The sequence below is a fragment of the Arachis hypogaea genome, chromosome 4, assembly GCF_003086295.3.
Source record: "Arachis hypogaea cultivar Tifrunner chromosome 4, arahy.Tifrunner.gnm2.J5K5, whole genome shotgun sequence".
In the NCBI taxonomy this organism is placed as follows: domain Eukaryota; kingdom Viridiplantae; phylum Streptophyta; class Magnoliopsida; order Fabales; family Fabaceae; genus Arachis; species Arachis hypogaea.
This window is the reverse complement of record NC_092039.1, coordinates 116,916,642-116,932,274: the sequence shown is the minus strand read 5'-3', so window position 1 is coordinate 116,932,274 and position 15,633 is coordinate 116,916,642. Positions and strand designations below refer to the sequence as shown.

Here is a 15,633-nt window from a genome sequence, read left to right as displayed (position 1 = left end):
GGTTATATTGATGATTTTCTCCTTTTTCCTCTAAATAATCAATATTTACAACTTGAGTAAGACTACTTCATTAAAGGGTGACTTGGGATCTTGGAAGAAATAGAGGAAGAAAATGACTTAAATGAGTAAAACAAGGGACAAGAGCCAAGCCTACATTAATGATATTCCATCACAGAATACACTTGGAAAATGAAATTTATCCAACTTCAATTTCAGTTTTAGTTATAAATAACATAACCATAGTCTTTCATCTTCATACAACAGTTTTCATTTTTGTTTTCTTTTTCTTTTTCTTTTTCCCTTGTCACCATCCTCTGCCGGGCCCCTTCATTGAGAGTTGTCTGTGATGTCTCTTGCCTTATTGCCATTTGCTTGACAAAGACATCATTTTTGGCCACACCCTCATATAAGCAAACTTGCAGAAGATAATTACAAAAGAACAATATGTTCCCTAAGGCAAAAAACAATTGCCAAAGAGGAAGCTCTTAAATCTTCTTACTTCTTATCTCATACCATCTTCTATCTAAGAAAAAAATAAAATAAAAATCTAATCTAACAAAAGTAATAGTATCTTAAAGTCTTAGCTGTTGATATAACTATAAGTACATGCTAATAACATGATTTGGTTGAAATTTTGTTATGATAGTTCCAAATGTTTACATGGTCTCCTAGAGTTTCTATCAGTCTCCTATAAACTAACACCTATGGTACACTATACTACTATCCCTATTATCACTTCGTTCATTATTGAGACTCTTGGTTATGAGGGCAAGGCATTTCTGGTTCCCCTCTTGTCCATAAAAGCTTGAGTTCACCTCTCTTCTTTCCCAATGACAAAAATGTGCCTGCGTTTGAAGAAAACCAAGGTTTTAAAAACAATACAAGTTTTTGTAAATCATGGAATAACCAATGACAACTCAAAGTAAGAAACATGCATAAAGTTTAACATTAGTTCTTGAAGGTGCCTTCGACAGCCACCGGAACATGTTGAAATAACAATTGTACTAACCAAGAGTAAACGGGACGATATAAAGCAATGCTGGTTGACCATGCCCATCCATCAAGTTCAAAGCAACATATGTGATAAGGAGACCTGCAGATCAAAGTTCAAGGGAATGATGTAAAGACACCAAGCAAACAGTGATCTCAATTCTCATCTACATCCCAATTCTGGTCCGAAAGTGAGCCGGCTCAATTTTGTAACAAAGCAAATGAAGTCCAAAAGTTTTTATGGAAAATTACCCTTTGACACATCCTACAAACGGAAGTCATACCGAGAATCAAACATAGAAATAGCATACCTAAACCGTAAGCACTCATTGCCCACACGAAGTATCCAGACCGAAGGTTCCTCTTTGCCAGCCAATCATACCTGTAAATTTATCGGTACAATAATCAAGTCGATGAACCATTAAAATGAGACAAGGCATTCTCTTCATTTATGTAGTGATTAAAGTGTTTAAACTAGGGAAGATGAATATATGACTTTTGTTTCAACCTTAGTGAAAATGCCACTAGAAGCCCTGGTAAGATTATGTCCCCAAAACCAATTATGCTGTAACCACCCCAAGGATCAAACAGACGCGGTATTTTAAGCAGCATGGGGATACCATCTTCTCCACTCCTATCGCCTCGAGCTACCTGTACAGAAGTGAAAATGTATCATTAATTCAAGTGGAAGAAACGCATCATGTTTATGAGACCAAAATCGAGCTTAGTAGAGAATGAAACAGAAGGGAACACTCACCACTATCATTACGCTCTCATGGAACCACCACTTAGAGACAAACACCCAGAAGATGTCATATAGAAAGGCGCAACTAAGAAGAACAGTTCCAACCTTATAGAGAAATAAGTATAGATGTCAGAGTCTTCATTCGTAATAAGAGTTCAGTACTGTATTTATGAAGATGCGGCATTAATGTTTCCTTCTTATGCTTAGAATTAAAGAATATCATCAAAAAGCAAAGTATAAGGTTTTGCAAAAGAAGCCTTTTAGAAATCAGAAATGGTGAAAAAATAACAAAGTATAAATTACCTTGAGATTTGGTATGCGGACAATCTGAAGAACCGTAATTATCAATGCAATTCCCTGAATGACATAAACAAAAAATAAGAGAAAGGTAACTATGTTATGAATTTGTCTTGTAATGTTAAATTGAGAACAATGCAAACTTCAAAATTTTGTAAGGGCACTTGTTAGCAAAAACTATCAAACAAAAATGATATGCTGCAAGACTAGTGGTTAGTGTTCTCAATTCCATACCAGGAAGAGGATTCTCATTAATTTTTTATATTTTAATCAGAAATAGTACGATAACTAATATATTGAAAGCAAAAAGAACACAACTATTCTTACAAGAATATCTTGTCCAATCCATGCAAAAGATACGTGTCGAAAAACTCCCCAAAGCACGGCAAATACTATGCAGAAGGGAGTCATAGCAAGCGTCAAATATGAGACAGCTCCAAAGAAGGGTATTTTTACAAATGTTTGCCCAGCATGTTGAAACCATCTGAAACTATACACGCTTGGTTGTCAATTCCATATCAATAAACCATGGCACTAAGCAGCAACAAACTTAACATGACAGTGCCTCATGCTCACATAACCCTACAAATCAATTGCCAAATCGACCTACAAGAGTAGAAGACTTACCATGATAACAGAGCCACCAAGCAAGTTTGCAGTCCCTGAAATCACATGAAAAAGTATAATGACTTCTCTGCTAAATCAACAAGAGTTTTGTCAAAAGGACAGACTACATGCTTCTTAGATTTATAAGATAAAAAATGTTTATGTTTTGATTCCTTAACTAGTTACTTAATGCTTGCGTTAACAAACCCTATCTATGACATTTACTAATGAAAAAAGAAGATAGCAATCAACATAATCATCAGCCACATATGTGAACTGTGAAAAGTTGGACAGTTAGAAAAATGTTTGTACCTAAAAGTTTAAAGGAAACTCGTTACTATGAAATGATCAATAATGGATTACTAATACTAATCTACACGAAAAGGAGGCGTGAGGGAGTGATTGTAATAAACTGGAACAAAGTCTGGAAAAGAATAACGCACCTCAACACCACCAATGCAAAATAGAACCACCAGAACTTCAATAAACCAGGATGCCATTAATTTGTAAAGCATAAGCAAGAAACAAGAAGCGATCACAACAAAAGAAATTGCTGCCATGGTACTGATTTCTACATAACCAGTAGAACCAGCATTCTCAGTATTCAAATATTCATCCGAAGCATCCTGCAAGTTAAACATGACTATGTATCAACAGCTGGATTGATGCCTTTTTAAGTATGAGAAGAAAACTTTCTTCCGAAGGAGCAAAATTAGAACAAAAAATAATAGCATATATATATAAAATTGGCATGAAAAGGAACCAAGTAACCTTTAATAGCTTCTCCCGCTCAACAGCAGCCTCTCTGGTTGTCCAGGCAGACCAATAAGAAGCACAGAGAATGGTACCAACAGCCATAAGCCATAAAAACACTTCCGCTACATCAACTAATGGGCGCAGCGGAGAGTATAACTGCACAGACACTTAAGAGTGCAATGTATATCATGTAAGACACAAAACCAGATAGGTACCAAAATAGCCATTTTAACTTTACCTATGTGAAACATACCTATCGATTTGTTTTGTATATGACTTTTAATGTTTTCACCAGCATCTTGTGGAAGCATCACAGCAGGAATTCCAATATCAATATCAGTTTCATTCTCTTCACAAACCATCTTGAAAAGTTCTGCACAGTAGAGACATAGAACAGTTGCTTAAAACGAAATATAGTATAACCCTTTATTGCGACATCTGTGTTTACTCAAGCAAACAAATAATGAACAAAAATTGTTTATTTAACATTTCCAAATGCTAGAATCCACAGGATCTCCTCTAATTTTGAAACCATAATGAAGAAACAAAATAAAAGAAACCGAGATCCAAAGAGAATTTTTAGCAAGTTACATGCAAACACCTGTCCGATTATTTATAATGAGGATCGCTGAAGCACCAGCTTCTTCAGCTATATTTGCCTTGGTTGTGAAACTACATTGTCCTCGGTGCACCAAAATGATCTCGCCAATAAGCTAACAAAATCGCAAGGCACTCCAGATTACAAATTCATATTCTAAAATAGTTTTGGAGCTTTAAATGTATACCGGATATATATGCTTCAAAATGCAGAGAAAAGTTGCCTTCAGAAAATTCTATGGCATAAATTAGGATACCTTATTCTTCGGCTTGCTACAACAATCAGGAGGGTCCGCAATGGCGACTCTAGTATGGGTGGCATGTTTTTCTTTAGATTCCAATGTAGGGCCAAATCTTGCACCAACACCAACATACTCACAGTTCTCCACACCATTAATCCAAGTTGGGACTTTAACCTAAGAGAAATTAGTCAAAATTGTTAAAGAAAATACTCATTTACACTTATACCTATCAATACTCTCAAAGAAAATAGCACTAAAAACCAAAACAATTGCACATTGATTTTTAAAATTTTATTATTTTATCACTCAGCTTCTTAAAATCATCCTGTTCTGAGCTAAAATTTCAACTAAAAATCAACCCGAATCGAATCACTCCAGTCTTAGTGTGTGTTTGAATTAGCTTATGTTGTCTTATTTAAATTAAAAAGATTAAGAAAGGTCTAATTAAGATATTTTTTTCAAAAAATAAGAATAATTCCAAAAGATATAATTTAATACAAACAAGTTTTTGATCTTTTTCCCCAATTGAAAAAAATTTGATAAACACAATGAGTCATTGACAGAAAGAAGCATCTATCACAGAACAAGAGCCTGATACGACAAGTAATCTAAAAACATGATTGAGCATCTCAGTGTCCAACAACTCCGAAAAAGGAGCAATTCCATTGAGCAAAGGCCACACCACCATTCATGTCTGGCACCACAAACACAAACAGTGACCTCCAATAATATCTTATATTAAAAAAAATAATCTTTTGAAAAAAAGGAAGAACAGAGAAACTCAGTTTTTCCCATAACACAATTCTGAAATGAAATGCCAAAACAGCATTTGTTTAAGAGGAAGAAAAACAAAAATCAGTCTAATCCAACTCCTCATCTTTCATAAATAAGAAGCAAATTTTCTTATTTAAAGAAAAGGGGAAAAAAGGATTTTCCATCAGTTCTACAAATTCTTCCATGTTCCTCCATTTCCAAACCATTCAACCGAAGATAGAAAATTCAAAAATTAAAAAACCAGAAAAATGGCATTAGTAAACCAGCTCACCAAGCAATTCAAAGCAACTAAATATCAAAAAGTATTTTTTTATTAAAAAATAAATAAATTCTAATGAACCCAACTTCAGAACTGTACTGAAAAATTACACTAACAAAACAGAATTTTCATCTCCTTTATAAAAATCCCCTTCCTTGTTCCTCCAATTCCCAAGTCCCAATCATCCCCCCAAAAAAAAGTAAAAAGCAAGTAACAATGGCACCTTCAGAACCAGCTCAGCAAGCAATCAACATCAAAATTAGAAAAAAAAAATTGAATTGATTATTATCGTACCAGAACAAAGTTGTTATCACAACCAGGTCTCTTGGGAGCAATATTATCAGGGTGTACTATATCCCCAGCAAAACTCACAGTTATAATAACCATTAACACACAGCACCACACAGTTCCTTCAACTGAAAATGAAAACATTGTTGTTGAGAAGCAAAGGTGCTTAGAGAAGAAGATAAGAAGTGCAAAATATGAGGAAGTGAGAAGAAAAGGGATTGTTGTGGGGAAGGTAAAGGTTTAATTTTTGGAGAGAAAATGGAGGAAGAGAAGGTACAGCATACAAAAGATGAAGAATTGGGGTTGGGGTGGTGGAAAGAGAGAGAGAGAGAGAGAGAGAATGGTAAGTTGGTAACAGTTTTTGTTGTAAAATGCGAAGTTTTTTAATTATAATTTGAGAGTAATTTACATCAGTCTTCCAAATTTTTAATATTAAATATTTTAATTTTTTAAATATATTTTTTTAATTTAATTTTTATTAAATAATATAATTTTCTTAATTTAATTTGTTTAATTAAAATAATTATTTTAAAATTTTATAAATTTTTTATATTTTATTTTTAATCAAATTGAAAAAATATATATAATATTATCTAATAAAAATAACTGTTAAAAATTATTTTATATATTTTGATATTTAAAAAATAAATCTAATTTTAATATATTGATAATATAAAATATTTTATATAATATATAATTATAATTATTTTTTAATAATAAATTATATAATTAAATATATATGTAAAACAATTTTTTACATTAAAAATACATTAAATTTAAATTTTTAAAAAATTAGTATCCAATTTTAAAAGTTTTAGTAATTAATCAAGATAATTACTCATAGGGCTTGTTTGGGTGAACTTTTAAGAAAAGATCCTTTTTTAAGTGATTTTTTTTAAAAGATCTTATAGAGAAGTAAAAGTAATTTTATGTTTGGATATCTCATGTAAAAAGATCTTTTTATCTATCAATTATGTTTGAGTATAACAATATAAAAGTACTTTTTGTTTATTTATTACATGGAAAATATCTTTTTTTTAGAAAAAAATATCTTTAAAAAAAATGTAAATTATAGTTTCTCAAAAAAAAATTTTTTGATTTTACTAGTACTTTTACTTTTACTACTAGAAATTTGCCAAACACATTAAAAAATAAAAGAAAAATTATTAAAAAAAATTTTAATAAAATAATAACGTCCAAATATACACATAATTTTATGAAAATAAATTTTTTATTCTTAATTTGAAGAAAACGCCGCGTGGTAACCGTTGAACTAGAATTTTCGCTAATTCACGCTTTTGGGTTCGGTGGGTCGGCCACGAGCTTTGTGTGTGCGTGGAGTTCACGCTTCATAAAACTCATGCTTTCTTTCTCCTCAGCCAACACACTAACTCACCTCTAACATCTTCTTTTTCACTCAATTTCATGAAAAAAGTATCTCCGTACCGCTAGGAATTTAAGTAATTATTATTTGCATACTAAATATATTAAAATATTATTATTATAATTAATTACATATTTCAAATATTTTTAATTAAAAAATATATATTAATTATTAAAAAAATACTAATATTAAAATAGTGTCTAACAAATGAATAATATCACTTGTATTTTAATAATGTCATTTTTTTTCTACAAATTCATAAAAATATACAAAGCAAAGAAATTACATTTGGAGTTACTTTATAAAAAATTAGAGTAAAATTATTATTTTCCTAGTGTCTATTTTAAAAAATGTATCTATAACGAAATTACAATGAGTCAACGACTAGTAGCATATAAAATGAATTAATTACTCATAACATATATGGTTTTGTTACTAAGTTTAACATGAAATCTTTTTCAACCCACAATGTCTAAAATTGAGAGATTGCTTAAAAAAATTTAAGTTAAGTACTAACAAACAACTTAAAGCATTTGTTTAGCAGTTATTAAATTATAAAAAAATTTTAATAAAAAATATCTTTTTTACATAAAAAATTTAAAAATAAAAATATTTTTAATTTTTTTATAAAATTTAATAAAAAGAATTTTTTTAAAAAATATTTTTTAAAAATTCACCCACATAAATACATATAGTTAAATACGTAAATTGACTTAATTTCAATGAAATTATTGAAGTGAATTATCTCAGAGGCCTGCTACACATACAAGTCTTTTTGACTTACAAGTCTTACAAATTGTTACATATACGGGCCTTTTAATGCGTTATTCAACCGTTTCCTGTTTTCAAAGCGCTACACTCACCATGTATTATGAACGACTCTTCCTCTTCCTCTTCCTCTTCTTCTTCTTCTTCGTTTATTTTTCTTCGATTTTCATGATTTCTGAAATCAAGCTTTAAAATCGTTTTGAAGATAATGGAACTTCAGAAATACACACAAACGATTACAGAAATACACCCAAACGATTACAGAAATACACTCAAATAGTTATAGTTACAGAAATTTACCTAAACGATTATAGAAATACACCCAAAAGATTACAGAAATACACTAAAAAGATTACAAAACTACACCCAAAAGATTTAAGAAATACACCCAAAATTCGTTAAAGTACACCTTATGCATAATTCAGAACTCTTTATCTTTCTCATCTTCATCTTCTGCTGCTTCTTCTTCTTCAAAAACAATTTCAGAGCTTGATGTTAAAAAACAATGGAAATCGAGAATAACGAAGAAAGAAAACAGAGAGAAAAACACGTAAATGAAGAAGAAGAGGAGGAAGACGAGGAAGAAGAATGTGCAGCAAGAAGAAGAAGAAGGAAAAAGAGAATGCAAGAAATGAAAGAAAAGGAAAAGAAGAAGAGTAAGAGGAAGAAGAACGTGCAACAAGAAGAAGAAGTGGAAGGAGAAAGAGAAGGTAAGAAACCAAAGAAAAGAAGAAGAAGAAGAACGGTTCGAAGCGCGTTTTGAACATTAGTTTTAATTGGACTTGTAAGATTTACAAGCCTTAATCGCTTGTATGCGAAGAATTTCTCATTATCTCAGGCTCATCCTTAAACGCTCCTTGCTAAGTATGGAGTGCTGCACACCTTGTGAATTTGTTAAATTTAAACTCTTCATTTATTATATTTTATTTGAATGGTCTGGATTTAAAAAGGTAACCTGTTAATCAGGTTAATTATTTTTTTTACAAATTTTAAATTTTTTTGGCAAGTCTCAGATATTGGGATGAAGTTCAAAATAAAAAATTAGTATATAAATATTAAAAACAATATGTCTGTACAAAAAAAAATTATTGGACTTTAGAATTAAAATAAATAATACATAAAAAATAAGTTAAAAATTCATGTACTAAATCCAAAAAAAAGATATATTAGAATCTTAAAAAAAATAATATTAAATATATATTATGTATATAATATTAAAATTTAAATAAATTTTGTTTTGTGTGAAATAAAATATAATATTAAATATAAACACAATGATAAAAAAAATTGTTATATATATATATATAATATTAAAATTTAAATAAATTTTATTTTATGTGAAATAAAATTATAATATTAAATATAAATACAATGATAAAAAATTTTGTATTATATATATATATATATATATATATATATATATATATAATTTTATTTTGTGTGAAACAAAATTAAAACATTAAACATGAACAGAATGATAAAAGATTTAGTACTATATAAATTTAATTAAAAAAATATTTATACAATGTAAAAAGCAAACAAACATATAATAATTTTATTTTATGCGAAACAAAAATTCATGTAAAAAAAATATTTATATAATTTTTTATTGAAATATGTTATTTTACTATATTTATAATATATTATTTGGGATAATTATATTATTTTAGTTAATATATATTATTTAAAAATATTTAAAATTTATTATTTTATATTAAGAATATTATTAAAAATATATTATTATTTTTTCTTAAAATAACATTTTCTTTTCTTTCGTTCAAATACTATGACAACAAATTTTTTTGTGTAATTGCTTCTACTCAATAAATATTATATTTATTTATTTTTATATTGTATGTAAAATAAATAATTAATGTTTAAAAAAGTTAATAAAGGAAAGAAGTATTTTTTTTACCAATTCTTAGGAGAATATAAAGAGATTATGTCATTTGAACTATAATTCGTTGGCAATGAAAGAAATACTCTTAATTATATATTAAATAGAATAATTATTTATTAGGCTCATTTTTATACAAATAAAAATTTTTCTTAGTTTTATATCTGTAATATTTTATACCAATTAGCTTCAGAATTTAATTATTTTTTGAATAAATTAATAAAAAAATAATACAAATAATTGTTTAAATATAATTGTATTTTAATTTTTCATTCTATTACGTACACGTTGAGGTTAATTTGAAATAAAAGATAATGGACTTGTTGTAACTGCCATGCATATTGTGCTTTGACTGCGTCGTCATCTAAGAATCATGCGCCTTCATGAAAACTGGGGTTCTTCTGCAGAATCCGTTTTGCGTTTGGAGTTAGCTAACTAGCAGTGGCGACAGACATGCGTCTTCCTTTTCTATGGCAGCAATTTTTCGGACTTTGATGGTCATTTATGGTAGAAGTGGAATAGGGTGGGTTCAAGAGCGTCAAAATCTATAGCTAGCTAAAACGATAATGGAAGCACCTGCCATCAAACAAAACAGTGAAAATATTTGAAGGCATCACATCAACAATAACAGAGTAACAGAGGAATTAGTCTTTTTGTTAGTGCTGGTTTGTTTGTTCAGCCCATGACAAAAAAAAATAATAACAATAATAAATAAATTAAATTTACCTGATAACTTTTGATAGTAGGTTAACTTTTTAAGGAGTGCTGCACTCCCTACTTTATCTGGAGTGCACTAACTTTCGCCTTATTTAATTGTTTACTTTGTTAATTAAATTAACTCTATTCATTATTTTAAACTCGTTGCGTTAAATATATACATAATTTTAATATATGTTTTAAAGATATATTTTAGTTAAATCTTTAAAATAATCAAAATTTTCATAGCAGAATAAATAAATTTTTTAAAGTAAAATAATTAAATATTTTATCAACACAAAAACTCAATTATTGCTATATTTTATTATAAATATAATTATATAAATTATTCTGTATTCACATATAAATAACCAATTTGTGTGTAATCTTTATATGCCTAAATAACATGATCCTAAAATATTATTGTTTGTCTCCTAGTGAGTATGAAATATCTCCGTAGTTAACTCTTAAGTCTTAAGTCCTTTTTATACAGATAACAAAAGTAACAATATCTAACTTAATTTATCTTTTAATTATTTCCAGAGTGGCCCAAATAAAAAAGGAACAAGTCGTACACTATTTTATCGATTCAAAGATACATCACGCTGTTGTACGGTTTTGTGGTCCAGCCTCCCACTTGCACTAGTCATTTGACTCATTTTCTATTGAAAAGGAAGAAATCAAAATAAATAGAAAAATGATGTAAACATGTTTTAGTTTGAATACTTTTATGGAATAAAATTTTCACGGTATAATTTATTTAGTACTATATTAGTTGTTAAAGTTATTTTCAATTTTATTATGTAAAGGTTATTCAAATTTTTAATGCGATTTATTGATAATATAAAGTAGTTTTAGATTTTAGTAGATATCAACATATGATATTCATGGATATATTTGAAAAAATTTAAGATTTAATTATTCTATTAGTCTTCATAATTTTATTAAATTTTTAATCAGATTTTTATATTTTTTTTAATTTAATCTCTATGCTAATTTTAATTTTGTCAAAAATATTAAAAGTAACAAAATATTTTTCCTAAAAAATATGCGATTAAAAATTTAATTAGATTGATACTTTCAATTTACAAAAAAAAAATATTCAATTAATTCTAATATTTTTATATTAGAAATGACATAATTATAAAATTAAAAAATATAAAAATTTAATTAAAAAAATATATATAAAAATTTAATTACAAATTTAATAAAATTATATAAACCAATAGAATAATTAAGCCAAAAATTAATTACTCAAACATAGTGGATCAACACTTGTATTATTACTTTTAAGAATCTCCACATACAAGCGTTTTTTTATACAAGTCATTACAAGTCATTTATATTAACGTGCTTCGAACCGTTACTGCACGTTTTCACTGCACCTTGTTCTTCTTCTTGCTGCACGTTCTTCTTCCTCTTCCTCTTCTTCTTCTTTTCTTTCGTTTCTTGCCTTCTCTTTTTCCTTCTTCATTTATGTGCTTTTCTCTTTGTTTTCTTTTTTCGTTATTCTCGATTTCCATTATTTTTTGACATCAAGCTCTGAAATCGTTTTTGAACAAGAAGAAGCAGCAGAAGATGAGAAGGAGAAAAAGAAAGAGTTCTGAATTATGCATAAGGTGTACTTCAACGAATTTTGGGTGTATTTCTTAAATCCTTTGGGTGTAGTTTTGTAATCCTTTGGGTGTATTTCTATAATCGTTTAGGTGAATTCCTGTAACCGTTTGGGTGTATTTCTGTAATCGTTTGGGTGTATTTCTGAAGTTATATTATCTTCAAATTTGGCAAGAAACTCGTTTTCATAGAGGAAGAAGAAGAAGAGTCGTTCATAATGCATGGTGAGTAGCGCGCTTTGGAAACAGAAAGTGGTTGAATAACGTGCGTTTATTTACTCTTGAATGTGGGAGTGTAATGCGTGTGTTTTGTTGAACTTGTGCCAACTTATAAGACTTGTAAGCAAAAAAAACTTATATGTGTAGCAAGCTTCTACTTTTAAATTTTATTATTAATTATGTTTAAACTTTAAACGCTTAAATTCTTACTTTTATCCTATTTTGAATGGCCTATTTTGACAATAATATCTTAACATGAAGAATGCTAAATAACTTACGTATTTTTTTATTATACATAAACATAATTTGATAATGTATTTATGTATAAATATATATTATTTAATTAATTTTTAATATATATTTTATATTTTAATATTTATTTTGTGTAAATATTTTATTTGATGATTATTTTTAAGAGATTTTTTTTATAAATAAATAATTTAATTATTTTATTTATCGAAATATATAATTTGTAACTTATTTACTAAATTAATTTATATTAATTTATCCTGTTTATAGTATAAATAAAATAATTATGAATGTATTTCGTTTACATGGTAAACGAGATATATAAAATTTAAAAAAATATACATATATTCTCTCATGTACCAAATGATTTAATTATTGTGTTTTTTTATTATTATTATGGAATCTGAACAAGTACAACCTTATTTTTTTTCTAAATTTAAATCAACTCAATTCGATCTAATTTTTTATGTACTCATTTTGAGTATTAATTTAAATGAGTTAGTTTTTAAAAAAAAATAATGTATTAATTTTAAATGAAAAATTTTAAATCACTAATTTTAAATATATAGCGTAACCGTTTTAAGATATAATTTTTAAAAATTAGATTAATTAAAAAATAAAAATTAAATTGTTATTATTTTAATAGTAATTTTTTTATAATGATACACTGTAAACGAGATAATTGTGAATATATCTCGTTTACACGGTAAACGAGATATGTGTATTTTTTTTAAATTAAACGTCATATATTCATAATCACCTCGTTTACATTATAAATAAGATAAATCAATACGATATAAATTGGTAAATAGGTTACAAATTACATATTTCAATAAATAAAATAATTAAATTATTTATTTATAAAAAAATATTATTTTTAATATACACATAGTATAATTAATTTATTATATTTAAAAAATAATTTTTTGTGTGTGTATACATAAAAACCTTGTGGTATACAATAATTTGAAACTTAAATATTCATTTTAAATATACCTTTTTAATTATAGTTAGAGAAAAGGACAAATAGGTCCATAACCTTTTATTTCGCAAACATTTTTGTTTCTGATCATTTGTCCTTCGCCTCCTTAAAAGTTGGAGGGATTAGTCCCTCCGTATAAATGCTTCCGTCAGACTCAAAAGAAAATCTGACGTAACTCCCGCTCTATTGATCTAGCCTTACGGATGCACACGTGGCATATAAGTGGAATGGTAGTTTTGAAAATAGGATAAATAAGTCCCTCCTCTCAAAACTACATCATTTCGTGTGACAATCTTTTACATATATGGATAGTGAACTTGGCTGCTCTTCCGGACATTTCCATGGCTTACATAGCTTCCTATGGTTAAATTGTCTTTAATTGGTCAATGTTGTTGATTATCACCATTGCAATTTGAGTATGATTTTTTCTATCACCATTCATGCTCTCAACCATTCAAAGAAAAAACTAGTTCTTGCGAGGGAATTTAATATTCCCTTGATAAACCAAACGGAAAGATAAGTTGCACCACGGGTAGGAGATAAAAAGCAAAAGTTGAATTGGCAGTGTTGAAAACTTCACAATGGCCCATTGTAGTCCCAAGATACAATTTTTGCAAAGGATGTGGCCACACCACAATACATAAGGCACATTTTCAACAATGTTAAAAGATTCTCAGCATATTGGACATTTCAGCCCATCTTTTCTCCTAACAACTGAATTCTCATCATCAGAACATTCCAATGCAAATGAGTTGGCTTTGTGGAATCATTTTTCTGTCATACATTTCTAGCAATACAGTTTAAAGCAAAGTTTCACATTCTCAATCACAATAGGTAAAATGACCAGACATAACAGATTATTTGAACTTCAATAGGATTATTAGTGGTCAACTCTAGAAATTCAATCTCAAAAAGTCAAATAAGACAGAGTCACATAAGTAGTGTAGGTAGATAAAACCTAAAAAAGTTATTTTTAGGGAGAGAAAAAAAAAACAAAGAAAGAACATTAACCACAATAACATCTTCCCTCAAAACTAAATCATGTTGGAGGAATAGAAAACCAAACATACCTTAGAAGTAAATATTACATACGTATCTTGTTAAGCAATGATCATATACAATACATCAATAATATTAATCTAATTCATGCATCTGACACACATTCTATTAGCTATAAAATATGCTCATAATACATGCCTTCCTCTCTTTGATTTTACTATAAATAACAAAATAAACATGTAAAAAAATCCTTTCTAATTCATTTTCAAGCAAGGGGCCATGTTCTTCCATAGTGAAAGATCCTAATACATGCATTTATTTAGTACACCATAATAGGTATCATCATGTGCCACTCTGTCAGTTGCCAAAATACCAACACCTCCTCTTAACTCTTTTTGGGAGTGATAGGTCAACATACAATTTATCATAGGCTCACTCATTCATTTGATTAGTAACTTCTCTAAAAATTATCATTAAAAAAAGAGCTAAATACTATAATTCGCATTAATTTTTTCCTAAATACAAGATAGAATGGTTCAGTTATTTTTATGTTTGATCACAGAGATAACAATCAAACAAGATGATAGCCTACGAATTCAATACTTATAGCATTGTGCTTAAATAACTCCACTATAATTGAACGAGAGCTTTCAGTATAATCAGGATTTAATTAAAACTACTTAAAATGGTTCCTTAATCCTACATCCATAACAACCAAGGGAATAGAAGAACTCAATCAAATTGTCTCAAAAAAAGCATAAAAAAAGGTAGAAAAGTTCCATACAGCAACAATGCCTAATTATGCACAGATTATTCACTATTCAAAACTGGAGTATAATTATGGAGCTTGTTCAAATAAAGAACATCAAGTTGATGGAAGAGAACTAAAAATAGCTCAATTGCTCAATCCAATTAATAACCAGAAATGTGAATAAATATGTTTGACAAGTATCCACATCTGAATGGACTCAACTGTCAAACATAACTAGTAGCCATAGTAGCGTCAGAAATCAATCACCACATAACTAGCGATCCACACCAAAGGATGGAGGGTATTGGCGAAAAGGGAAGGGAAGAGAGCAATAACGTTTTATATATCAGCTAGTAAGAAGGGATGAAAGTGTATGTAAAGGACTGCCACACGAAATGGCGTAGTTTTGAAGGGGAGGAATTTATTTGTCCAATTTATAACACTATCATTCCACTTATATGCCATGTGTGCACCCGTAAGGCCAAGTCATTAGAACGGAAGCCATGTCAGACTTTTTCATT

The 15,633-nt window shown here is 28.4% G+C and overlaps 1 protein-coding gene and 1 pseudogene across 2 annotated transcripts; both read right to left on the bottom strand.

The window, feature by feature from the left end:
* Positions 1 to 122: 122 nt before the first annotated feature.
* LOC112797470 (signal peptide peptidase-like 4) lies at positions 123 to 5,932 on the bottom strand. 2 transcript variants are annotated; one of them, XM_025840420.3, is made up of 14 exons: positions 5,561 to 5,932; positions 4,249 to 4,407; positions 3,996 to 4,107; positions 3,648 to 3,767; positions 3,410 to 3,561; positions 3,082 to 3,264; positions 2,660 to 2,694; positions 2,360 to 2,522; positions 2,039 to 2,092; positions 1,748 to 1,840; positions 1,499 to 1,641; positions 1,302 to 1,372; positions 1,010 to 1,093; positions 123 to 845 (listed from the first exon to the last, which is right to left on the bottom strand). In XM_025840420.3, the coding sequence occupies exons 1-14, from the start codon at positions 5,696 to 5,698 to the stop codon at positions 745 to 747; spliced, it is 1,608 nt and encodes a 535-aa protein (XP_025696205.1). In that variant the 5' UTR covers positions 5,699 to 5,932; the 3' UTR covers positions 123 to 744. The 2 variants fall into 2 exon arrangements, with proteins under 2 accessions (XP_025696205.1, XP_072092187.1); XM_072236086.1 differs by lacking the exon at positions 3,996 to 4,107 and having other exon boundaries at positions 5,561 to 5,929.
* A 7,726-nt stretch (positions 5,933 to 13,658) lies between these two features.
* Positions 13,659 to 14,181, bottom strand: LOC112795280 (uncharacterized; annotated as a pseudogene).
* Positions 14,182 to 15,633: the final 1,452 nt, after the last annotated feature.